Raw genomic sequence first — 27,686 nt, 5'->3', positions numbered from 1 at the left:
GGAGTAGGAGGTGGTGGAGGAGTAGGAGGTGGTGGTGGAGGAGGTGGAGGAGGAAACGAGCTGCACAACAACCAGTTCTATCAGTGCGAGGAGAACAAGCCGCTGCTGGGGGAGATGTCGGAGGGCAACAACAACACCAAGCCGGGCGCGGGGCCGTGCAAGAGGAGCCTGCACCACTGCAGCAGCAGCGGGATGCGATACAAGCTGCTGCACGAGGGGGACATCCAGGTGTGCGTGGTCAAGCACCCCCGCACCTTCCTCAGCAAGATCCTCACCTCCAAGTTCCTGCGGAGGTGGGAGCCGCATCACCTCACGCTCACAGACAGCGGCCTGACCTCGGCCACGGTGAGTCCCAGTGCGCGTGTGTGTGTGTGTGTGTGTGTGTGTATGTGTGTGCGCTTCACATTCCTCAGGCAGCCTCAGTGTTTGTCTTTTCTTGTCTGGACGCAGCAGACGCGCACCGAGATTACGCACAGTCTCTTGTTGACGCAGTTTACAAGAAGGCCGCGTGTCAGCGCTCTCACGGCCCTTTCCGCTGATAGTGTCGGCTTCTCTGTGGCTCTGTGGCCCGCGACACCCCCCCCCCCCCCCCCCCCCCCCACACACACACACACACACACACACATCCTCCTCCTCCTCCTTGTGCAACTCATCTCTCTGTGACCCGCCGCCTCCTGCTTCTGTCCCTGGGGCGCAGAGGACGCACAAGGTCCCTTGGAGAGGAGGCCCCTGGAGCGTGTGTGTCTGCTGGGTCGCTGCTGGACGCTGTTGGTTGTTTGCTCTTGTAAGTGGGATCTGAACCCCTCAGACATGAAGCTGTGTCCAGCCTCCACCCCCCCCCCAGAACAGCCTGGTGCCTGTGATCCAACAGGAAGGTGGAGAAGAAAGGATGATGATGAGCTTCAGTGTTGAATCCTTCTCACGTCGGTACAGTTCAGATTTGGTGTGAGGAAGTTTCCTCTGCTGGGTCATGTGATCTGTGTTTACATGGAGATCAATGATTAGAGTGAGGCGCTGCCGTGGAAACAGCATCTTCTAACTAACTTAACCAGATTAATACTCAGAATAAATAACCAGATTAATACAGTTCTCTGACTTTAGTCTCATTATGTCGATCACATGGTGTTGGAGTTGTCGCAGCATTGACAACAGTCACAGGAATTCTGACAAATTAGAAAACACCAAACTCTGTTGTTGAATCAACACTGAAGTCTGCAGAGTTTACGTTTCACAGCTGAACAACTCAGCAGCAGGTTTTCTGCACAGACTCGTTCACAACAGCAACAGATGATCCTCATTCTTCAGGTGAGAGGGGGGGGGGCAGCCAGAGACAGGAAGTGACGTGTTACCCTCGGTGTTATGAGGTTGAAACTCTCTGCGAGCTAGCGCCACCTCCAGGACAGAATCCTCTTGCAAGTAGCAGCTTTAACAGACCATCATCATTGTTTCCTACACTTTACTTGCACCAGCGAGTTCTGGACCGCGACAGGAAACACGTCTGTGGTAGCCAACTGTAAGGGTCAGTAATTCAGCAGGATAATAGTGAAATCATAAAAGCCTTTATTTCCTCTTCTGTTATCATCAACACTTCTGACATTTCCCACAAAGCGAAGCCCCATTGTTTTATCAACACACCTTGTTGGAGGCTGTTGGGACGCCGGCCTATCACAGGCCAGCTGCTCTGAGCCGCGTCTGATGTAGTGAAGGATAAAACCTCCTGAACTCAGTTCACCTGCTGGTTTACACCTGGGTCAGTTCATAATGTGGCTGAATGGTCCGGGCACATGTCTCCGTGCTCAGCTTGTTGTGGTGTGGACGTCACAGATGCACGACAACACGCAGAAAACAGCAGTAAACTGAATCTCTTCTTCAAGGTTTGATGACATGAACTCAGTTGGTGTTTGTCCTGTGAAGCAGCAGCAGCAGGTTGTCGGGTCCGACTCGTTCACACCAACAGGAACATGTGGGGAACATCCAGGCGAGGGGCGGAGCCTGTAGAGCAGCAGGAGGCCGGACATGACGTATATATTCTGCTGAGGAAACATCAGTGTTGTTGTTTTCATCCACACCGGCGTCATATTGTATTCACACATTCACCTTCTCTGGAGAAAAGGATCTTCAGAGTTCAGGTCTGAAAGCAGCTGGAGATATGAAGGAAGCTGATCATGAATCAGTTCTATGAAACAGGATGAGGTGAAGGTTTCATCATGATGTAGTTAATCACGGTATCTTCCTCCTGGGGACCAAATAATAGTTAAACCACATTTCACTGCTTGAGCAGGATTACACAAGAGCAGCTGAACAGACATGAACCTGGTGGAAGGAAGAGTTACGGCTGAGAGAAGAACTCATTACATGTTGCATCCAGGATCTTCTCTAACTCTTTCTGTAACATTGTGAGATAGAATGATTTTCAAAGAGAATAATTCATGGCTCCTGATGGAAAGAACCTTTTCAGAGCAGTGATATCTGTGAGGTTGTGTAATCTGAATTTAAAGGGACCGTCGGGCCTCGGTGGAAGTTTACTGAGTGATGGCCTCGTAAATTTTTACTTCCTTTGGCTTTTGAATTTATATTCCTTCTTCTTCTCTTGTAATTTCAGTTTATTTTCTCCATGGGCTCGGGATAAATCTACAGTCGCTATTATTATAACGTCGTTAACTTCCCTATTTTTACACTGAGAAATAACAATTATATAAATGTAATTTGAGGGTATGAAAATAGAAAGTGTCACAGACACGATTCATGATGATGAAGATGTAGTGTGAACATTCCTCAGGTTGGCAGCGTGATGATCGTGGACTGAAATCTGAGCCTGATTGAATTTAAGTTGGTGGTTTAACGAGTAAAATATAAACGTGAAACCTGTGATGGACTCTTATCGTTTGCAATCAAACGAAACGTGGAGACGATCTTTTCTCATATAATTTAGTTTGTAATGCTGAGCAGACGGTTTGTCGGCTCCTTCCTTTTACACGTGTGTTATTGTGTGAGTGATAGTAGAGTTTGTGCGAACACTCGAGGCAGTACAGTGTGTGTGTCTGTGTGTGTGTTTTACCGATTCACACTTTCAGCTCATTTCCAGAGACTAGTTTTAATGTTGGGTGGAATCTGGTGTTGCTCCGATCGCGGCTCACAGATGTGGTGATGAAGCCTCAGGGATCCTGTATTGATGGTGGATGTGGTAAGAAGCCCTTTGAACGTCGGCCAGCAGCCGTCAGCGTCGGCCAGGATACCGTCTCTGTGGGAGCGGGGAGCGGGGAAAGCTCGTTTCTGCGTCTCCTCGCACAGAAGCCACCGTCTGTGCTGGTTGTGTTTCAGCCGCTTCGCAGAGATCTGGTGGATTCGTCTGAGTCAAACTTATTTTTCACGCTCACAAACTCGTTTATTTAGTGGAAATGATCCACAGCAAGTTTGGCCTGTTCAGGGTCTGGATGCCCCTGGGATCCCCTGTGGGATCCTTCAGGAGAAGGAAAGTACTGGAGTGGATCCATGAGGTTTATGAAGTTCAGATAATTCACCTGAATTGACCCAGACCCTCGTCGATACAACTCGCTCTGACCAAACTAAAACTGACCCGCGGCAAAACGTCACCACCTTCAGACTGAGACGGTGCAGATAGTGACTGTGACTGATTCAGGGGGTCGATAGAACAGGGTTTGTATTATAGTTTATTTATTATTACTCTCTGGGAAACCCTGAATGTTTTCTTTGTCGTCGACCTGCTGTTATATTTGCCGTGTGCAGAAGGTTGAGGTTTAAAGGAAACATCTTTTTATAGTCTTCTTTAGCTGCTATTATAAATTTGAATTCTCTGACTCAACAGCCATCAACCTACAACATGTTGATCCTCGGTATCCTGTCACGTAATCTGACGATGGGGATTTACCTGACATCAGGAGTGTAGCACATTAATATTTGATTAAGTAATTTCTTTCTGTTCCATCATTGATCTCGGTTCCTCACTGAAACCAAATGTTCTCGTTCTCTGACCCTGATCATGAACTTTAACAACACGGTTGTTGTCTGTCCAACACTGATAATGTAGAGTTTGCTTTTTCACAAACTTTGGCCTGAGATTTAAAAGAAGTAAATCTGTAAACTTTTGTTGGCTCCTCCTCTTTTTTGCTGCGTCTCACTCGTCTCACTTTTCGTCTGATTCTTTGTTTTTCTTACTTCGGAGAGAAAAATATCCGGTTCGGTTAAACTTCACTGAAACAAAAGTAAAAAACTGTAAATCTGGAGAGTTAAATACAGTTCAAACATAACGTGAATTACAGTACTCAATACTACAAAAAATATATTGTAGATATATTTGGTGACTTGTGGCCGTTTTAAAAACTGTGGTTTCTATAATAAGGTTAAATTTTAAAAGATGACACGGATCATTTGTTTGATGTGAGAGCTTTTTCCTGATGTTCAGTGTAAACCTGTCGCTTCATTGCCTCTGTGGTCGACCACATTAACAGACGAGAGACTTTTCTCACCAGATTCTGTCTCTGGCTCAAGTCGCTGAGCTTCCTGAGTAGCTCTAACCTCTGCACACGGCTCGTACATCATCCTGTGAAAAGCCTCAGAGATCGACCAGCAGCTGAATTCCTTCAGCGCCGCACATTTAGTCAACGTACGAGAAGAACTGTGTCGTTGATCATGAGCCGTCCTTCAGGGAACTTCAGTCTGCTTTGAATTTACGGCAGGAAACGGAGACGTCAGCGGTAGAAATTCTGAAGCTTCTGCTGGTTCCTTTGTTTCTCATCCAGGCGCTCTCTGGACTTGTGTGACACCAGCTCGGAGATCACGTGTCTGTCGACGACGGCTCTTATTCTTCACCCTGTAAAAGCTGAAATATGAGGAAGAGGGTTTTGTATTCAGGGCGAAGCATGAATGTGCATTTCCTGAGTGGCGTTGTTGTCGAGCGTTTTGTGGGCAGGAGAACAATGCTGATGCCTTCGCTCGGCTCTCACACAGAAGAGACTTCACTTCCCACAAGGAGGCAAAGAGCGTTGACTCCGCGTCTCCAGCGTCCCCACGCCAACACATGACTTCTGGAGAAAAGAGCTTTGTGAGAGCGAGCACGGCTGCCAAGGGTTTCATGAGTTTGACTAACGAAACTCACATGAACCTCGTTTAAATCAAAGAAACGTTCCGATGCACCGTCTCGTCTCGTCTTGTATTGTATTGAAAGTTGTACAGAAAAAAACACTTTGTTCCCATCTTACATTTAAGGGATTAATACGTGAACGCAGGCAGCTTTCTCCTCTAGTGTGTGTGTGTGTGTGTGTGTGTGTGTGTGTGTGTGTGTGTGTGTGTGTGTGTGTGTGTGTGTGTGTGTGTGTGTGTGTGTTGTGGTGACTTTCTCTCATCCCCCCTCTGTCAGGCCTGTAGTCAGGAACCTAACCCACATCACATTTTCGTAAGAGGGGCGCCGGTGCAGCTGAAGCACTTCCTGTGTTGCGTCTCGCTCACAAAAGGCCTGAGATGAGAAGCGTCTGGTTGCAGCGCGAGCGGATCGTTAAAGGCAGCGAGAGACGGGAGCCCGGTAGGAATCAATCAGGGCGGCTCCAGTGTCTCCGGCTCACGGGGGAGGTCGGAAAAGTCAAACGATTATGCAAGAAGCTGCGGTGACGGCTGTTTCTGAGACACAACTATTTATTCTCTTTTAGTTTGTTGCGTCATGTGATCATCTGGGTCCAGTTTTCTGTCAGCGAAGGTCTTTTGTCTAATGAGCAAAGAAATGTCCAATTCATTGTGAAGGTTGGACGCAAAATTTGTGAGATTTAAAATCGTTGGTTGTTGGTTAACTGATAAGTTAGAACTTAACCTAAAGATCAGGTGTGAACGGTTCCTCTGGCCAACGCACCAAAGTTTAGTCCGACCAGAAGAGGAGGTCTGGATCAAACTGAACCGTGGTTCACCCAGACCTCCAGGAACCTGGCACCCGACAGTCAACTCTCCCATAGTGCCATCATTACCCACTGGTGTAGAGACACGCTGCACAACATCAGGAGGATACGTCCCCTTCTCACTCGGAAGGCGGCGCAGGTTCTGGTCCAAATCTCGGCCCACACTCGGCCGAATGTGAGCCGTGGGTAGGTTCAGGTTAAAGTTAGAGAGGAGGTTTTGGTTTGACTGTGAATATGTGAAGTATAAATCCAGATCAGCTGATTAAAGAGGAAGCAACCGAGAAACCAACGGGTGGTTTTGTTTCAATCCAAAAATAAAGGGAAGAGAAACGAAGTGACGACAAGTTGTGTGCTCCTGCAAACACACACACACACACACACACACAGTGAAACTTGAGTCTTCACACCTTTCTTACAACTTATTCTCCCACAATCCTCTTTGCATTCAACTCGTTAGTGATTTGTTCTCGGCTGTTTTAACTTATAACGACACACAGGTATAAATTATATGTTTAAGTTTCCAGTGTTTTTATTCATGGAGCCGAATCTGTGCATGTTTTAGTCTTTTACTTACAAAGACTTGAACACAGAAGGAGAAAGAACAAAGCGAGAGGCTGAATTCAAACTGTTGTTTTTCATCCGGAGCAGTGATCATAGTTGTGGACGACAAGACGTCATAGAAAGTCCAGAAAAACTATTTTCCATTACGAGCAGTTTTATTTATATTCTCCAGAGTGAACGGCTCAGGGAGAAAAGATGAGAGCGAACGTGTCCTGACAGAAACAGACGGAGATCAGGAAACTGAATATTAAACTGTCCACATGCACAGTTACCTTCTGTGTGTGTGTGTGTGTGTGTGTGTGTGTGTGTGTGTGTGTGTGTGTGTGTTATTGACATGTGGAGCGGATCAATGCCACAGTTTTGGAATCACTCGTCTTTCTGCAGGAGTTTTACTTTCTGTCTGAATTTGAGTCGGAGCTGTTCCTCTGAACTGACTCATGGATCCGTCTCTCGCTGCTCATCCTCTGCTCTCTGCGGGTCAGCGCTGGCTTTTCTTCCTCCGCAGTTTCCTTGTTCCCTAACATTTGGAGAAGTAGAGCAGCTTCTCGTTCTGGGAAGTGACGTCACACGAGTTTGTCCCCGAACGCAGCATACGACAGGTTTCTGTCCTTGTGAGATCGCTCCGTCACAATGAGGGTCTCTGGGGCGACGCAGCGTTCGCACCCCCTCGATCACCCTGTGAATCTGGGTCACTGCTGAATGTCTTTTTGTTCGTGAACCAGCGTCATGCGGTTTGTTGTAAATATGAAACCGAGAGAACACAGGATGTGAAACGATGATGTTTGTCCGATGACAGGAACAGGAAGACATTTGCACTCAGCCGACCTCGTGACCACTCGTTCTTTTAATGTGAAACTAAACTTTATTCAATGTTCGCAGTGTCTCTTTCGTTTTACGCCTTTTAATTCATTTGTCACAGCCAGAGTTTAAGAGAGTGACTTGTAATTTGTAGATTTCCACAACGATGAAGCAACTTAACTAAACTTAATCTCTCATGAGATTGAGAGGATGTGAGCAGTCTCAGGGGTTAGAGCGGCCATCCTCTAACCAGATGGTTGGCAGTGCAATTCCAATCTTCCCTAGTCCTTCTGCTGAAGTGTCCTTCTGCTGAAGTGTCCTTCTGCAACACACTGAACCCCAAAGAGCCCCTCCTCATAAAGAAAGTGCTGCACCTAGATGCACTGTGTGAATGTGTGTGACTGTAGAACAGTACTGTAAAGCACGGTGGTCATTGGAACGAGAAAAGCTCTATAAATACCGACCATTCACCATTTAGAGGGAACGTGACACCTCAGGAACACCTCCAGGTTCCTGAGGTGTCACGTTCACAAGGGGTTAAAGAGACCTTGACCTTTGACCCCCAAAAGTACACGTAGTTCATCCTTGAGTCCAAGTGAATGTTTTTATCAAATCTGAGGTAAATTCCCTCGAGGCGTTGCTGAGATATCGTGTTGGATGGGACGGACAACCTGGAAACACATAACCTCTGGCTATTGGCTGTCACCGGCGGCGCCTCTGATATGTTCCGGTCGAAGACTTCGGTAAACAAACCTGCGACCGACCGAAGTCGTGAACAGATAAACGAGGGAGCGACTGGAAACAGAAATAACGTTTGTACCTTCGAACCTTCACGAGAAGAGTTGACCTGCACGTGCACATAACGAGAGCTGTGTAGCTCCGCCTCCTTCTGCCACAGACTTCGTATCCATCACCTCTCGCATGCGGCACGCTGACCTTTTAAAATGGCTGCTTGACCTTTTCAGTGCACTGAAGGCGGCAGCGGCAGCGAAACACCTGATGAGCGTCTGCTTTAAAACTCGTTCACCTCTCCCTCTGTCGTCCTCCACTCGGTGCCGGTCGGTGTGTTTCTCCTCCTGCAGCTCAGTGAACACAACGTATCAGGAGGCGATAGCGTTGTTGACGTGACTCAGCGTTTGTACGTGCCGACACAAAGTCACGCCTGAGAGCTGAAGGAGAAGAACCTTTAGTTCTCCTAAGTTAAATGTCTGTGTGTTCACAGTACTTTGATATCAGGGTGTTAGAGTTTTGAATGTGGTTACATAAGTCAAAATTGCAAAGAAATGTTCCAGATAACCCAGAATTCACCCTGTTGTGATTATTAGGCCATGATTTAATAACTAATCCCCTAAAGAACAACCATGTGTATATGTACATATGAATTCACTCATGTATTTTCCATTATCATCGACATATTGTTGAAACTTAAGGGTCAAGAACCTGATGTTTCTCCTTCTGCTTTTCTTATTCTGCGTCTCTGAATTACAGGAGATTGTTTAACTCCCACAGACAATAAGTTTGTTCTCTGTTCCGTGGTCTCGTGGCGTCGGGAGAATCTCGATGCTGATTGGCTGTCACGACACAGCATCAGGTTGTTTTCACTCGATTCAAAACTTTTTCAACTCAAGCCGCCGCCAATTTGTGTCTTGAAATAATTCACTTTGCTGTAATCAGCTGTAAGTTTAGCAGAGTGGAATCAAACAGAGACACGGAGCAGAGACTCATTTGAGAAGCATCGATGTGATGAAACCACTGCAGAGGTCAAGTCTCTTCTTCTTCTTCTTCTTCTTCTTCTTCCTTCTGTTGTTGCTCTTGTCTTCTTCTCCCTGGAAACAAACCACAAGAACAAAAAAATGAAACACAACATACATCTTCATCCTGTTGTTTCTATGGCAACGCAGCAGTGAGGAGAACAGACGAGAGGAGACGCAGCCTCCTCCACCATGAAAGAGAACAGACCGAGGAAGAAAAGAGAGAAAGCAGAGACGAGTAGACGGAGAGAAGGAAAGACAGAGTGGGACAGAGAGAGAGAGAGAGAGACATATTAAGGTGGAGGGAGACAATCACTGTACGCTCTTGTGCAGGACGGAGTATCTATGGTAACCCTCGGCTGGTTATCAGAAAATTGAACTTCCTTCTGTTTGTCTGCGCTCTGCTTTGTCTCCGCCCGTTCAAAAACACAACGCCGTCCCTCTCCGTCCTCAGCACCCGCTCCCACACCTCGCTCTGGGTTTGTCCGTTTGTCTCGTACTCGTGGTGCAGGCGTTCAAATCGAGCAAAAGAAAAAACACAATTCGGCAGCACAGACACACAGACAGATGAACAGAGACACAGACAGACAGAGGAACAGACAGATGAACAGAGACACAGACAGACAGAGGAACAGACAGATAAACAGTCAGTCAGACAGACAGATGAACAGAGACACAGACAGACAGAGGAACAGACAGATAAACAGTCAGTCAGACAGATGAACAGAGACAGGGGTTCATGTTACTCTGCCAAGGAAATGAGACATCTCGCCCAGAACCAATATTTGCCATGGATGTTGTCCATAATGAAAATACAGTATGTGCAGTTTCACAACAGGGATTGTGTGTGTGTGTGTGTGTGTGTGTGTGTGTGTGCGTGTGCGTGCGTGCGTGCGTGCGTGCGTGCGCGCGCGCGCGCGCACACGAGGAGGGAGTGAGACAGAAAAGCCAGCTCGCTCTATCAGCCACGGAGGGAGGTGTAAATAAAGGAATAGCCTGTTTGTTCTTCAACGGGGGGGCAGCAGGGCGAGCTGCCTGTTTGCTCTGTAGAGAGAGAGAGAGAGAGAGAGAGAGAGAGAGAGAGAGAGAGAGGAGAAGCACCTGTCTGCTCGACTCCGCTGCAGAACCACGCCGCCGCTGTTTCCATGTTACAGTACTTGTGTGTTTGTGTTGAGAGGAGCGTGTGTGTCTGTGTGTGTGTGTGTGTGTGTGTGTGTGTGTGAGAGACGGTCTGTTTATCTGTCTGGAGGCCGTGGAGTGATACCAGAACAGTCTGTGGAGGCCTGTGTGTGTTTTTGACACTGACTATCACCTGGTCCCTCATATTCTAACCAGTCATTATTCGGGTGTATATATGCTGTGTGTGTACATTTGTATAAACAAGTTCAGTCAGTTATTTAAATTCTTCATTATGAATTATTATGATGATTCCTCCGAAGAGTGTGACGCCTATAGAACCTCAACACACCTCAGTGTCCCATCAACTCAGTCGTAACAGAACACACACGCGTGATGGGGACACACACACACACACACACACACACACACACACACACACACACACACACACACACACACACACACATGACGGACACACACAGGTGATGGACACACACGCGTGATGGACACACACAGGTGATGGACACACGCAGGTGATGGACACACACACACGTGATGGACACACACAGGTGATGGACACACGCAGGTGATGGACACACACACACGTGATGGACACACACAGGTGATGGACACACGCAGGTGATGGACACACACACGTGATGGACACACGCAGGTGATGGACACACGCAGGTGATGGACACACAGGTGATGGACACACGCAGGTGATGGACACACACAGGTGATGGACACACACACGTGATGGACACACGCAGGTGATGGACACACGCAGGTGATGGACACACGCAGGTGATGGACACACACACGTGATGGACACACACAGGTGATGGACACACACAGGTGATGGACACACACAGGTGATGGACTACCAGGATCCTCCACCGGAGGAAGACTCTCACGTTCAAAGTCTTTCCAAGAACAAACAGATTCTCACGTTCAGCTGAAGTTCATATTAGGGCCTTCAACGCTGTGTTAGATTAATAACTTAATCTCCCCCCCTCTGGCATTTTCAAACTAAAATGCAGTTGTGCGGATGGAACCTGAATCTAACCTGAAAGTAGAGAATCACACAAAAGAAATCCGTAGTTCCTCTGCAACGTGTGAACATCTGTCAGAACAAGCCCTTTTCTTTTGTTCGAGCTGTGTAACCACACTCGTGTGGTGACGGCCACATCCAGGCCGAGCTCTGTTCCTTCACACCAACGCTGAGAGACCTTCTTCCTGTTACAAAAAACATCAGCCAGAGACTGACTGAGTTTTCTATATGAAAACCAAAAGTAAACCGGGGCTCAGCCGCTGCCGATGACGTCTGCAGAGCGAGTCTCTCATCAGCGGTTACTGATACCAAGTCATCCAGTGACGCTGATTACTGGGAAAATCAACCGCTGATTCAGTTTACTGCCATTTTCTGCTGTTCTGACACACACGCGTCTTATTATAGACACTGTGGCATTCAACATCTCTCGTCAAACTCCTCTCGGGGTTAGAAGATATACAAACTCGGTTTCCTTGTGGCTTTCGCTCGGCTTCGTTATTTTTATCTGTTTATATTCTTTCCCTTTTTTTTTCACCTCCCCCCCCCCCCCCCCCCCCCCCCCTGTTTCTCTCTAAAGACTCTTCTGTTCCTGACTCCGGAAACTTGTGGTAATTTGTCAGCGTTTCTGTAATCGCTCAGAGACGAGCAAACAGGTTGTGGCCTGTTACTGTTGCATCTGTGATCCCAGCTCTCACAATGGTGAGGGCTGTGATCCCAGTGCGTGTGTGTGTGTGTGTGTGTGTGTGTGTGTGTGTGTGTGTGTGTGTGTGTGCGTGTTGACTCACAGCCACAGGAACAATGTCTCTCTAGGTGATGTTTTGTGTAATTGTGTGATTAATGGCCTTTGCCAAATTGATTTTCCACTTTGTCTCAGCGTTCAGTGACTGTTCACTTGGAACAATATCAAATGTCACCACAGCTGATAAAGACGAGTGTCGTGCCGTGTGCGTTCCACGCAGCAGCAGCAGCAGCAGCAGCCGGTTTGTTTGGCCGTGTGTTTACTCAGGGCAGCCCAGCCCAGGTGATATTTCTTTTTGTCCGTCCAGCCGACTGCCAGTAAAAATAAATGGCTTTTTATCCCGGGGCTCTGTTTAAACACACAGTGTGTACTGTGCATGTGAGACTGACTCTCTCCTCTCCCTCAGCCCACCGGTTACATGGAGACGTCCCTGTCCTACAGCTCCATCGAGGACCTGCAGCTGCTCTCGTGGGACAACGCTCCAAAGTACTGCGTCCAGCTCAGCTTCCCCGGAGGCACCGTCCTGCTGCAGGTAACACGCCGCTCGTCACTGTAACGTGTGTTTGCATGAACATCGTTGGACAGATCTGGATTAACAGGAGTTTAAATACAAACTGCTTCTACCTGAACACGTTCTGAAAACAACTGTTTCCATTCAGGCTCAGATTATTTGGTTTGCGTTGGTGAGTGATTGTGAGTCTGTTGACAAATCCTCACATTCACACGTGTGTAAACAGATGTCTGAGGACAAGGTAGAGCACAGACCAGTGAACTGAGCCGGTTTAGGACAGAACCAGATCCTGAACCAGTGAACTGCTCTGAAGTCCTGGGGAAATAACCTCCACATTAACCGGGGCCGTTCACAGTTGGTCCTGTGGCCCTCCAGCTCATTTACCTCTGATTCACAGCCCCTTCAGGGTGTTGTGGGTTGTGAACCCACCTCCACCGTTGTGTTTGCTCTCACCTGCTGCCAGATGTCTGCAGAGCTGCCGGCAGGTTCACTTTGTGCGGAGAAGGAAAAGCTTCGTTTCCACGAGCCCCCGTCGGTCAGGGCTCCTGCTCGAGCTGGGAGGAGAACCTGCTGCTGCTTCCCAGCGATGGAAAGAACATCGAAAATTAGAAGATGATTAAAGTGTAACAGAGAACAGAAGATGTCTGAGGTTTAGGGATTAACATCGTAAAAAACTGAAATCCTCATCTGAACATCATCCTGGTTTTGGCTTCAGCAGCCGGTCGCTGGTTATCGTTGCCAGTTCGGGAAAATTCTTCCAAAAACACTGGAACATGTGAGCGACGTGTGCTTCATGCTGCCCAGGTGTTTCCTTTTAGAGCAATTATTTAAACATTGAATCTCTCGGACCGGCCGATCTTCACCTGAACCATCACCCACACTTCATCACAGAGGAAAGTTTGAAACCCTTGAGAGTCTGTTCTGAACTGGGATCAGCGTCTGACGGAGAGGAGCCTGGTGTCTGACGGCTTTAACTCCCTTTCTACCTTAGGACACGTTCACACCTTGTATGGGTCAGAGCTTCAGACTCTTCAGTTCGGTCTGAACCTGAACATCAGGTGTGAAAGGTTCCTCGGAGCAGAAGAGGAGGTCTGGATCAAACTGAACCAGGGTTCTGTTGGTTTGCAGAGTTCAGACGTTTGGACAAATGTTAATACGAGCAGAGCGTCACAGAACAAACTGGGACAAACACGTTGATTTCTACATTTTAAGACGATCATTCTACATGTTATTTTTACATTCTGGTATTAATACTAAGTGTAAAATAAACATTTAGAATTTACTGTGGGCAGACGTTGTTGTTCGTTATAATCCTGCGACAATGACGTCTGTACGGGGGGGGGGGGGGAATTTCCTCTTTGTTCTCTCTCTGATGAGCTCACGTTGTAGTTCTCTGTAGTGAAGTCCAGGTGAACGATGAGTCCTTTCAGACACAGGAGGTTTTATTTGTGTCCGTTCATCTGTTGGATTAGTTGATATAACATATTGTGTTTACCCTGTCTCTTTCAGGAAGTAAAATGTCTTTTAACTTATGTGAGATCACATTTGACAAATGTTTTTTTTTGTTTGTTTTCTTTGTGCGTGTGTGTGTCTGTCTGTGTGTGTCTGTCTGTGTGTGTCTGTCTGTGTGTGTGTGCCACAGGCTGCAAACAGCTACTTAAGAGACCAGTGGTTTCACTCCCTGCAGTGGAAGGTAAGGTTACACTTTGTCTTTAACTATTAATCTAAGTGTTTCATCAGCTCCATCAAAGCATTTCAACACACACACACACACACACACACACACACACACACACACACACACACACACACACACACACACTGTATAACTGTATTTCAGCTTTACTGCTCCTTATTATCAGACTTATTTTAGATTTGTTGTTTATTCAATGAAACACAAAAACATTAACAAATGCACAAAATATACAAATATATATATAAAACCATTTAGTAGTTTCCATCTGTATTTGAACATGTTACACAAACAGACCTCGAGGATCAGACCTCGATCTGAGCGAAGCTGCTGAGCTGAACAAAGCTCAGTTACTTCCTGTGGAAAACAGTCAACATTGTTTCTTGAGCAACAATGAAAGTTGTCACCGCTCATATGAATAGTTGGATGTGTCACGATTGGTACTTTGCACTTTGCTTATCCTGTTCATGTGTTTTCACTGCATCATGTTGAATAAAACAGCGTAAGAGAAGAAGACCCACAGGTTCGATACCAAAGCGCTTGGTTTCTCTGAAGAGTGCAGGTTGGAGAAGGTTCTTCCAGATGTTCCTCACCTCTGTGTCTCCTGCAGAAAAAGATCTACAAGTACCGGAAGGTCCTGAACAACCCGAGCCGCTGGGACGTGGTGCTGAAGGAGATCAGAGCGCTGGTGGACATGGCTCTGACCTCGCCGCTGCAGGACGAGTCCATCCACCAGGCCCCGCTGCACATCATCTCCACCCTTCTGGCTGAGGTACGTGCACACACACGCACACACACGCTTGGATTAAATCCAGAGGAAGTATGGAGACACATATAATATACATTTTAATATACATATCAGCCAATATATCAATGTTTTACTCCCTGACATCTGTACCTGTTGGTCTGTAGTTAAGATCTTCAGCAGGTTTGAAGCAGAGAAAGACGTTTGACGAAACTAAAACTGAACAGATTGAAAAGCTGCTCTTCTTCCTCCACAGAACTCTAATCTCAGCACTCAGGATCATGAGAACATCATCGTGGTGAGTGTGAAGTTCACTGTTACAATAAATGGATTTCTGATGTCAGGCTGAGGTTAATGATTAACTCTCTGGAGTCCGAGAGTCGAGTTGTTCAGATCTTCGAACTGAAAGCCGTGTTTAGATTCTCCTTGTTCCTCTCCTGTATTTACCTGGTTGTGTTTGTGGGAGTCGAAGCTCGTACGACAGAATCAGAAGCTGTGATGTGTAGTTCACCTGTTTTTAAAAGACTCGTGCACCTGAGAGCTCAGATCTGCAGTGACGGCTTCCTGCCTGAGTAAATAAGAGATATTCATCTGTGTGTGTGTGTCTGTGTGTGTGTCTGTGTGTGTGTTCAGGCCATCGCTCCTCTTCTGGAAAACAACCATCCACCTCCTGACCTGTGCGAGTTCTTCTGTAAGGTGAGATCATGATCCTCTCATCGTTTGAGTGTCACGGTTCTTTGAGGGTTCCTCTCGTTGACGTGGCTCCTCTGTGTTGCAGCACTGTCGGGAGCGGCCGCGCTCCATGGTGGTGATCGAAGTGTTCACCCCGGTGGTCCAGAGAATCCTCAAACACAACATGGTGAGAACGACCACAAGACTGACGACAGGAGTTTTAGGCAGATTTTCTGCTCGGCAACAAATTGTGGAACTTGCAAAGAAAAGCTCCTTTTATTTATTCGACCAATCGCCATGTGCGAATAACTCAAATAATTGATCTGAGAGGCTCATGGACTCGTCGCCTCCCCCGACTCAGCTGTAGCAGGTTACATATCTTCAAGAGTCAAGGACAACTACAGCCAATCAGAGCGCAGGACAGGGTGACCAGACCAATCAGGGTTTTCTCTGGAGGAAAAATTAAAGTTGTTGTTGTTCATCTTTTAACTCTGTGGTTTTGTTTGTGTGCAGGATTTTGGGAAGTGCCCTCGACTGCGTCTCTTCACTCAGGAGTACATCCTGGCTCTCAATGAGCTGAACGCTGGCATGGAGGTCGTCAAGAAGTTCGTCCACAGGTGAGAAACCGCCAGCGTCAGCGTGGTCACTCACGTTTCACATCCACGAGCCAGAAGAAGCTTCTACACACAAACTGTATCCATAACCTGTGTGTGTGTGTGTGTCTTGTAGCATGCACGGGCCAACGGGGCAGTGCCCTCACCCACGTGTTCTGCCAAACCTGGTGGCTGTGTGCCTCGCCGCCATCTATTCCTGTTATGAGGAGTTCATCAACAGGTCAGACTCACACACTCACACACACACTCTCTCTCTCTCTCTCTCACACACATATACACACACACACGTTCTCTCTCTCACACACATATACACACACACTCTCTCTCTCTCTCACACACATATACACACACACACGTTCTCTCTCACTCACACACACACACACACACACTCACTCTCTCTCACAAACACAAACGTTCTCTCAGTGCGTTCACACTCTGGACAAAAAGCTGAAGAGTGAAATGTGAGTAAAAGCTGTTTTTTATGGGCGACTGTTGCTCAGGAGGCGATCCACTGACCAGAGGGTCGGTGGTTCGATTCCTGGCTCCTCCAGTCCACATGCTGAAGTGTCCTTAAGCAAAACACTGAACCCTTAAATGCCAAAAAAGTGAGTGAATGAATCGTGATAGGAAAAACAAAGCTGTGTGATTATGAGCTGTATCTACAGATTATTTATTATTATTATTATTTACTGAATAAACATGGACCACATGATGGCTCCCAAAACTGGAGCCAAAGAGCCTGGCTCCCCCTGGTGGCTGGCTGCACAATAGGTCATATATACAGTATAGACCTCCTCCATGTTAGCAGACGGGACATGGATCAAAGTACACGTCAAACAAATGTTTCTGTAATTTAAGGTGGTTCTTATCATCTTTCATGTTGCTGATATTTGCTGTGATTTGTCCAGTTTGACCTTTTAAGTAGTTTAAGACATAAACGAGTTGCACCAGAGGTCTGAGAACAAAGACCTGAACACGTGTAGCCACACATGCTGAGGACATGTGAAGCCGCTGTGTGTTTCTAGCCGTGTCCCGCTCTGTGTGATACATGTTTATTCAGCTGTTGTCCTCTCTCTCTTGTTTGCCTTCGTCCATTCTCTGTTTTTCATTGATTAGACAAACACATGATCAGTAATTTCCCACATCATGTCGCACTAATACGAAGGAAACAGTGCAAACAGCAATTTGCAGACGCTGCCGGGAAATCAGATCATTTCTGTACCGTCAGATCAGATTATGTCATTTACAGCCCTAAACTAATTTACTATGTTCCATCAGAAACGAAGAATCAATGCACTGACTGTGAAATACAAAAACACGGGGAAATATATATAACATTCATTTAATTAATACACAAGAAAATTCCCAGGAAATGTTTCTAATATTCATGATTCCTGATGTTTCTCCTTTTTGAAAAACCTTTTAAATGAATGAATCCTTGGGTTTGAAATACAGTAACTTTCTGGATCAGTCTAAATCTTTATTATTATTATATGTTTAGTGTATTTAATTTGCCAGAAACATTCATATTCCAATAAACGCACAACAAACAAAGTTAAAGATTTATATTTTATTATTGTGATTTATTTACTACAAACCTGGTGATATTGTTGTTATGGTGAATTATTTGGGCCATGAAAACATATTTAATAACTGAGAATGAAAAGCAGCTGTGAGTTGTGTTGTTCTTCAGAGATGAAGCCGTTTTGACCTCACTTCACCGGTTTCTATTTAAAAGTTCATGATTTGTTCCACGGGGACTTTTTGTTGACTGCAGATTAAAAACATGATCTTCACTCATTAGCGTCACTTTCACTCCAGAGAGGAGAAATTCTTCTGAGATAATTTTTCCAAAACTCCAGCTCACAGAGGAACCGTTGCCGTGGCGACCGTCTCTCCGGGCTCCCGCCTCTTTTCTTTCCACTTTGTCATTCGGCTTCTCTTTGTTATTTTTAGTTTTCCTGTCACAGTGAAATTGTGGTAACTGTCGTACTTTGAGTTGAGTTTGGTCCAATCACGTGTCCTCGTTTCCTCCTGCAGTCGGGACAACTCCCCCAGCCTGAAGGAGATCAGGAACGGTTGCCAGCAACAGAATGACCGAAAGCCCCCGATGCCGCTTCGCCTGCTGCGCCCGGAGCCCGCGATACCACCTCCCGCCACCATCCTCCCCCTGTCCGCCAACCCCAGTCCTCCGCAGCCGCCTCCCCCCACCCCCGCCATCACCTCCCCGACACCCTCCCTGCCCCTCTCCCCTCCGCCCTCCGTCGTCAACTCTAGCGAGATCCTGGTGGAGCTGGAGCGGAACAACAACTCGACCAACGCCAGGCGGAAGGGAGGGCCATCAGGGGGCGACAGCGAGCCCAACCTCATCGACTGTCTGCTGGTCAGCCCGGCCGTCAACACGCTGTCCATCCAGCTGCCGGCGCAGGCCGACCGCGTGCTGGGCTGCTTCGCGCTCATCCTCAAGATGCTGTGAGTTCACACCCAGAGCCGAGCGCTTACACATCACGCACACGTTTTACATTTGGGTAAAACATTTTTGTACAGATTGTCGTAAAGAAGAAAACTGAAACATTAGCCTGACGTAACAGATGAGAGTCTGTTTCCTCTGATTGGTCCGTCGCTGTCAAACCTATAACTGCTTCGATCCTGGAGCCTGCAGAACGTCACTGTATCGTTAAAACAGCCGTAAACACGCACAGGGACGGTGTGAACAGACTCTTCTTTGAAACGGGGCGTTGACTCTGAGTCAACTGAGACGTTCAATTTAAAGATGTTTATTTTTGCAGTTTAAAGGAAACCTTCTGTTTTTTCAGTTTCTTTACTTTAGTGTGTCATATAAGTTTTTATTGTGTGTTTGTGTGTCTGTGTGTGTGTCTGTGTGTGTCAGGACGGCCTAAAAAGCGATAGTGTCTGTGCTTTTGTAGCTCGTGTTACTCACCAGTAACGCGACGCCGCTGCAGCTCCCGTTGATGCGACGCTGCAGGTTTGCGTCATCTCGGCTCGGATCATGTTGCATCTGCTCCTCTTGTCTTTTTGTGATATGCAGGCTCCGCCCTCGTCTGTTCGTCCTCACAATGACTCTTTCTCTCTGTGTCCGTCAGGTCAGACTACGACGACTGGAGACCGGCTCTGGCCAGTCTGCTGCAGCCCATCCCCTTCCCTAAAGAGTGAGTGCTCATTCACACCTCGGTTCAGATCATGAATCCACTCAACTCATCACTTTCATATTGGTTTGCTTTGGGCTGATAAACAATGTTTGGAATGCTAAGTTGGCATTGTGAATATATTTCAATGTAAAAATATCCAGGGGCTTCTAAGTGATGAAGGACTTTTGACCTCACGTTAAATCGTCCTTGATCAATGCTGCTGAGGCCTCGTCGGTCTCTGAATGTTCCTGTTGAAGGTGCGTTAGTTTCGTGGTCTGTGCACAGCCTGCGTGGAGTCAGCACTTCTTCTCTTCGCAGGCAGCAGTGAGGTTCAGTGCAGGTCGTCGCTGTTGAAACTGTAAATGTAGTTTTTCAGTATTTCATCCCCGTGCACCTCTGTGCCGTCTGTCTCTTCCCCGTCTCTGGGGACATGAACATGTTTCTAAGTGGGTCCTAATGGGGCGGACGGCTGACGTAGGTGAGGCACCTCACCGCGGCTCCCGGGGGTCGTGAGCTGCAGCGCCGGCGGCATTCCTGTCCCCAGAGAGCTCGCTGTAATTGGCTGTAAGCAGCCCCGAGCCTTATTTGTGACTGGCCGGGCCAATCCAGAGCGTCATTAGCTCTGACTGGTGCGCGGCTTGTTTTGACCGACGCTGGGACTCACCTGTTCCTCACCTGCGCCGGTGTTGCCTGGTCGATGGCTTCGGGCGTCATTAGGAAAAGCAACAACAGTCGCTGAGAATGAGACGAGTCACATCACACACAAGCAGAACTCGAACACGTAGAACTCCAGCTTGTTTGATCTGAACAAAAAACGGAACTGTGAAAATCCGACGGTTTCACATGTCGGATTTTTTTCTCAACGTCTCTTAACTCACTAAACAAACTGAAGAAACTCCTGACGAGACAAAGACACATATTTTTAAATTGTCAAACTATTTCTTTAATTGATTAAATGTTTATTTAATTTTTTTAAAAGAACCTGATTAATAGGTCTGACATTGAATGAGTGTAGTTCACAAAGTACATGTAAAACAAATGTGTGTGTGTGTGTGTGTGTGTGTGTGTGTGTGTGTGTGTGTGTGTGTGTGTGTGTGTGTGTGTGTGTGTGTGTGTGTGTGTGTGTGTGTGTGTGTGTGTGTGTATATAACATGTACAAAATGAGGAACTACACACGCAGCTTCCATTCTGATTTATTAGTTTTTCTCAAACACTTGACACATAAACTCCATCAAGTGTTGGAACAAGTTGATATAAAAACTAGTGTCATTTAATTAACATCTAACTCTACGGATTTTCCCACAGGGATCGTTAAACCTCTGAAGTAACAACAGTTCACGTGCACTTGTCGTGTTTGTGTTGAAAATGTCATAACAAGCTCCGAGCGACTGTTTCCACTGAAACACGTCAAATCTTTAATGTTTTAACTGAAACATCAAATGAACGATTCCAGAGAGAAACGTTTTCTTTGATTAGGTTTCACTGCTCCGAATGTTTCAGGCTCTAATATCTCTCTCGTCTCTTTGTCCTCTCGTCTCTTTGTCCTCTCTTGTCTCTCTCTCTCTCTCTCTCTCTCTCTCTCTCTCTCTCTCTCTCTCTCTCTCTCCCTCTCTCTCTCTCTCCCTCTCTCTCTCTCAGGGCCCTCGCTCACGCCAAATTCACAAAGTAAGTAGCTCAGACGTCACAAAACTGCTCTTCAGACTTTTCCAGGTTTGAAAACAACCTGACGTTTGTGTCTCTGTGTTTTAACAGGGAACTGAAATACGTCATTCAGAGGTTTGCAGAGGACCCGAGGCAGGAGGTGAGTGTGTGTGTGTGTGTGTGTTAGTGTGTGTTAGTGTGAGTTACTCTCAGTCTCTAGTTTCGCGTCTTCTTCAAACAGCTGATGTTCATTTAGTAAGTTATGATCCCCCCCCCACACTCACTTCTGGTTTAAAGAAACAAGATGGCGCTGGACATCATGTCAAACTGAGGCTTCAGAGCTTCACACACGTCTGACTTGTGTGTGTTCCAGGTTCACTCCTGTCTGCTGAGTGTGCGTTCAGGTAAAGATGGCTGGTTCCAGCTCTACAGTCCAGGAGGCGTGGCCTGTGATGACGATGGGGAGCTGTTTGCCAGTATGGTGAGTGCACACACACACACACACACACACACACACACACACACACACACACACACACACACACACACACACACACACACACACACACACACACACACACACACACACACACACACACACACACACACACACACACACACACACACTGTTAACCTGAGCTATGTTCTAACTAGCGTCTGCTTGTGATTGGTCCGTCAGGTTCATATCTTGATGGGCTCCTGCTACAAGACCAAGAAGTTCCTCTTGTCTCTGGCTGAGAACAAGCTGGGTCCCTGCATGCTGCTGGCCCTGAGAGGAAACCAGACCATGGTGGAGGTCCGTCCACGTCTGGGTTTTTGTTTGACGTCCTCCAGGGTTCCTTTGTCACGTTCTTTAACAAAGTGTGTGTGTGTGTGTGTGTTCAGATCCTGTGTCTGATGCTGGAGTACAACATCATCGACAACAAAGACACGCAGCTACAGATCATCTCCACCCTGGAGAGCACGCAGGTCGGCCTCCGCATGTACGAGCAGCTCTGTGACCGCCAGAGAGAGCTGAAGGAGCTGGTAACTACACACACACACACACACACGCACACACACACACACACACACACACACACACACACACACACACACACACACACACACACGTAAACACACACACACACATAGTCATGTCAGACATTTTAACCCTAATCCTTACTTTAATTTAAACCTAATCTAACCTTCATTAAACCCCTCCTAACCCTTACCTTAACCATAACCTGATCTTTACCTTAAACAAAACTTAATATTACCCATATCTTAACTGGAACCCTTAACCTAAACTAACCCCTCACCTTAACTTGACCTTAGTATAACTTCAATATACCATGATTTAAATAAAATGAATTGTCTGTTCCTCTTTCATCATCCTGTCTCACAGTGAGAGATTCATGTTTGAATTATTTTATCAAATCAAAATCGAGGTGTTTTATTTGTGCGAGCTCTCGTGTCACTTCCTGAGCTCAGCCTGTCCGCAGCTGCTCACACACGCCACCTACTGTCCCACAATGTTCCTGCGAGGCCTTCGGCTCAGACTCTTTTTGTGTGTGTTCTCCTCAGCAAAGGAAAGGAGGCCCCACCCGCCTGACGCTGCCGTCCAAGTCCACGGTGAGACGAGGCCCTCGCTGCCTCACACAACACGACCTTTAACCTTCTCACTTATCAGACACTGCGTCAGAGACACAACAACAACGCTGAATGTTTATTTTGACGCACCACAGGATGCCGACCTGGCCCGTCTGTTGAGTTCAGGTTCCTTGGGAATTTGGAGAACCTGAGCTTGGCCTTCACCAACGTCACCAGTGCCTGTGCCGAGCAGCTCATCAAGCTGCCTTCACTCAAACAGCTCAACCTCTGGTCCACACAGGTACACACACACACACACAACACAACACAACAACACTACTGACCCGTGATCCCACAGACGCACAGTGACCTTGTTCTTCTTGTCTCTCCTTCAGTTCGGGGACGCAGGGTTGAGGTTGTTGTCCGAGCATCTGGCCTGTCTTCAGGTGCTGAACCTGTGTGAGACTCCGGTCACCGATGCCGGTCTGCTGGCTCTCAGCTGTAAGAAGACTCTCAGAGAATCTGCTTTTTTTTAATTCTTTTCAAAGCAGTTAACAGTAATTAACTGAGTGTTTGTGTTTCAGCCATGAAGAGCCTGTGCAGCCTGAACATGAACAGCACCAAACTCACAGCCGACACATACGAGGACCTCAAGGTAAAACAGCAACACGAGTGCAGCGGCTGGTTTTCTATTCACTGAAGAGAATTATCTGTGTAGTTTACATTTAAGACAATAAGAGTTTAAATCTGCTGCTCGGGGGGGCAGGCAGGAGAGACTCCGAACAAGGGAGTCGGACATTTGTGTTTAAAAAATGATCTTAGTGTTGATTTTAAGTCGGTAACAAAGATAAATCCCAGTTTAGATGTTTTGTTTCTTTGTGTTGATGCAGTTTCTGTTTCTGTTTCTGTGTCTTCAGGCCAAACTGCCCAACTTGAAAGACGTTGATGTTCGGTACACTGAGGCCTGGTGATCAGCCACGCTCACACACACACACACACATGAACACACACACATGAACACACACACACACACACACACACACACACACACACACACACACACACACACACACACACACACACACAGGCTCAGAAACATAACATGAAACTTTGTGCGATGACGTCATCGCCAGCCATCACCGCAGCGTGAGGATCATGTGAGCAGAAACGCCTCTGACCACCAGAGGAGGAGTCTTCGTCAGCTTCGGACTCCATCCCCCCCCCCCCCTGTAGCGACGCCATCACTGGGAAGGAACTGCCTTGCTTTTTTGTTTTCTGAGTGAAAAGTCCTCATGGACCTCATCGCTCCCCGAACGTCTGTCCCCAACGTCCTGAGGACCTTGTTGTAACTGATCAGAGGACGAGCCAGCACCCAGTGTCCTGTGGCTGTTTGAGACCCTCCTCTCTCTCTCTGCCTTTACCCAACTCCCACCTCGACCCCGCCGCCATCAGCCTTCCACTCTCTCTCCTGCCCCCATGTGGTGAAGGCTGGATACAGCAGGACGCATTCCAGTTGGTCTCCCATCCCACCCACGGCGTGCTGTAGCTCCCCGAGCAGACGCGGCGTTGAACCGTCACCTCAGTCCTCGCTCCTCTCCTCTTCGGCTTCAGCTCTTCGAATCCGATTCCAGCTTTCTTCAAGTCGTTCATTGGGAAAACAAGGTGCTACCTCCCAGAAAAGAAGAGTTGCAAGACTGTGCCTATTCCTCGAACACAACACATTCACACACGATAAGGAAAAAAGAAAACAGAAAAAAAAGTTTTTATCAACTTGAATGAACATATTTTTCCAGACATCTGTGCTTTCATATATTGTGTGTTTCTATATAAACATGAAGACAAACCCCAGCGCTGACATTTCAGAAACGTTTCTGGAGGAAAGTGAAACAGCGATGTTCCCTTTCCGTTTGTTTTCAGTGTAAATACTGACGATCTCCCATTGCTATTTAATAGGACCATTGTTGTAGCAGTAGCTGGGTGGTCTGGGACTGCCTGATGAGTTGTGTCTTTCAAACCTCCTTGATTCTGTCTCTCCTGGGTTCGTCCTGACTCCTGAAGACCACACGCCCTGTTGTTTTGCATCATATAACACGAGAAGCGAGAGAGGGCGCCCGTACGCGGATCTCTCTGCTCCGTCGGTGGTACCGCTGACGTGTGCGTCGGACTCGAACACGGGCCCATCACCAGCTGAGAGTTGTATATTTTCATATCCTCTGCTTTTCTTTCTCTTTTGTACAGACGGTTTTTTTTGAAATGAAGACAGGACACTTGCCAAACATCTTCATCCAGTTTAGATTTGTGTTTTGTGCACTTGCTTCATCCGGCCAACGTGAGCGCGGTTTTAGTTCTGACCGATCTGAGTGGAACCTGTCGTAACCTGCACGTGGAGAGACCGTAGACTGTGAACAAAGATGGACGACGCGTCTCCGCTTCCTCCCACTATCCAGAAATGAAGCCAAAATACCAACGCTGCCATCTTGCGTCGATGATTTGGAGCCGTGGTATCGAGGTCCCGCCCACTAATCAGGAGTCAGTCTCAGCTGTCACATGACATCTCAGCCCGTTTTTTTTATATTCAAATAACTAATTAAAACCAAACGTATCAGAAGCTTCAGTGTGTTAAGAACCATACTTCATTTATTATATATATATATTTTGACCTTTCGTGTGGTTGACGTCCCGTCTGCTAACATGGAGGAGGCGTTGTTTTGTTATTTGTTTTGTTATTGTATGATTAAAAGCAATTGCACCAGAGTTAGCTAGCAGCTAATTCGCATCCTTTGGCTTTGTGACCTATACGGCAGCCAGCCACCAGGGGGCGATCAAAGTGTTTTGGCTTCACTTTAAGGGAGCGCTCATGTCGTCCATCTTTATTTACAGACCCCCCCCGCCCGCCCCGCTCCGCTGAGGTCGCCACAGCGCCCCTAGTGGTCGTCTTTCTTATCTTTTGTCGCCCTCCTGTTTTAAATTGTTCTGCTGTAAGAATTTGACACCGTGTTCGATCGGTGACTTTTTTTTTAGTCCGTGTGCATCGATAATTCTCATCAGAGGAAGAAACGAAATGATTTTACATGTTCTGTCACAATCAGGGACAAAGATTAAAAAAAAGAAAAAGATGGAAACTTTCGGTCGAACCGCCCAAACACATTCCCTGTGACGCCGCCTGTTTGGTGTGGTAACCGAACCTGCGTCACAGGCTCCTCCCCCTCCGGGCTGATTTGTTCCGTGTTGTAAAACACACGCGACGAGTCGTCTTCGTTCAGTCGCTCCGACTGCGTCCATCCATTTAATTTATTTGCGTCGACCTGCACATGCTCCAGACGTTGGTTGAGGACAGGATGCCGTCCATGATGAGGACATGCTTTTGTTTCCTATTTATTGAGTGCCATGACAATTTTCTGTTCGGTCTGCGTGCGGCGGCCATGTTTGGGTCGAACCTCTGGACCTCTCTTCATATCCTGTATGATGTATATACGAGTGTATATAGTCGTCTCCTCCTCTCCTGTGGTTCAACCAGGTTTGAATCCTTTATCCCGTCTCTCTGTTTCCCGGCCTCCCTCCGTCGGCAGGCTGCTGTTGCCTTCATCTTCATGTGTGTGGTTGTTGTTTTGGTTATTTTCACACAAAGTGCACTGTAATCTCAAAAAAAAAATCTGTTTTCAATGCATAATATCTTTTAAGTTTCTGACGTCTTTGATTCGATGACTTTAATCAAACATTTGTTTCCTGTGTTTTTGTTGTTTAGTTTTTATTTTCGCATGTACATGTTGCATCATCTGGTATTTTTATTTTGTCATTTTGTTTTATAAAAGGTTTGAACTATAATAAAGGGTCTGATCACTATCTCACTGAGGTTCAGGACTGAAATGGAGAGACGCCATCAAACTGTTTTCTGATTGGTCGTTGCCAGGATCTGCCCACGAGGCTCCAGGAAGTCGAGGTTTGATCGATGTAGATTTTCTAAAAAGCCAATACCAATACTGGTACTTTTTGACTGAAGCTGCCTCTCGCTGAGATTTCAGAATTGAGCTTGAGCGTTTTCGTATTAATAAAAATGCAAGAAGTTTGAATCCTGCCAGATAATCATATCAGAGTGTAACGTGCTGAATGGCCATTGTCTTTTTTTTAAATAAAGTTGTTGTAAAACACGGGGAAGGTGACAGTTCAGTGGAGCTTTCAATCAGTCCTGTTTTGTACCTGATGTTTTTTAAAGTCTGAAGCGTTTGAGGGAACGATTCAACATTTTGGGAAACTGCTGGAGTTGGTTGAGAAGACGACGTCCCATCATGCAGCTGCAGCCGCGGGGACCTTTAGCTTCACTTAGCACCAGAAAGGGATCTGTCACATATAAAACATCCTGATTGGCTGGTTTCGTTTGCTTGTTATTCACTCTTTGCTAATTGGCTGCAAACTGAGCGAGGAATCCATCTCGTTGTTAAAGTTTCCCAAAATGTCCGAGTCTTCCTTCGGACACGGTGGCAGCGTGGAGTCGGTGCTGTCCCGAGGTCGTCCCTCACTCAGCTGCCACTGGTCCAGACTGAGCCTGGGGACCAGCATGTTGAGGTTATAATGGTCTAGAGCTTGTTTGTGTTCTTATTACTGTAGAAACACCTCCTCTGTTCTGTCACGTCTCCGTATCCTGTGGAGCTCATTCTGCTTTTTGGCCTTTTCCTTTCTCTCGGAGGCGTTTTGATTTCCTCTCGACTCGAACTGAGAGACGTCCACGTCGTGTGCAGCTGAGCTCAAGTCTTAACAGTTGTTAGAAGAAACCGGGTCCGATGTGGCACAGACTGAAAAAACTGTATTTCCCATGATTCCTTGTAGTAAAAGGTTTTTTTGGCAGCTGGAAAAGGAGCCCCCCCCCCTCATGTTTCTCTTTCTCAGTCTTTCTCCATATGGATCTGCTTCTCCTGCCGGGTTATTATTATTACTATGATTCTTATTATTGCTGCTGCTGCTGCTCTGTGGCTGTTGTAATAAAACTACAAAAGATCTTCAACAGGAAAAATGAAAACTATGATGTTAAATAATTTCAATCAAAAATAAATTGTCTGTGAATATGTTTCAGCTGTGTGTGACATGTGTGGTTTTATTTCATATATTTGTAATTAATATTTTTATGCTTTAATAAACTATATCTTAATTTCTTCCTAAACTTAATTTT

At 46.7% G+C, this 27,686-nt stretch overlaps 1 protein-coding gene across 1 annotated transcript; it reads left to right on the top strand.

Moving 5' to 3' along the window:
- cmip (c-Maf inducing protein) lies at positions 1-26,673 on the top strand. The gene is given in 22 exon segments (XM_034589266.1): positions 1-345; positions 12,332-12,457; positions 14,079-14,129; positions 14,740-14,901; positions 15,131-15,172; positions 15,508-15,570; positions 15,653-15,733; positions 16,060-16,163; positions 16,276-16,380; positions 18,201-18,632; positions 19,265-19,330; positions 20,948-20,974; positions 21,062-21,110; positions 21,324-21,431; positions 21,630-21,746; positions 21,836-21,976; positions 22,517-22,564; positions 22,678-22,711; positions 22,714-22,823; positions 22,918-23,023; positions 23,107-23,177; positions 23,440-26,673. Coding segments are annotated over 22 exon segments (2,328 nt in total). The 5' UTR covers positions 1-114; the 3' UTR covers positions 23,494-26,673.
- The last annotated feature ends 1,013 nt before the right edge of the window (positions 26,674-27,686 follow it).

The sequence above is a fragment of the Hippoglossus hippoglossus genome, chromosome 6 (genome assembly GCF_009819705.1).
Source record: "Hippoglossus hippoglossus isolate fHipHip1 chromosome 6, fHipHip1.pri, whole genome shotgun sequence".
Lineage (NCBI taxonomy): Eukaryota > Metazoa > Chordata > Actinopteri > Pleuronectiformes > Pleuronectidae > Hippoglossus > Hippoglossus hippoglossus.
This window is presented reverse-complemented; position numbering and strand designations above follow the sequence as displayed.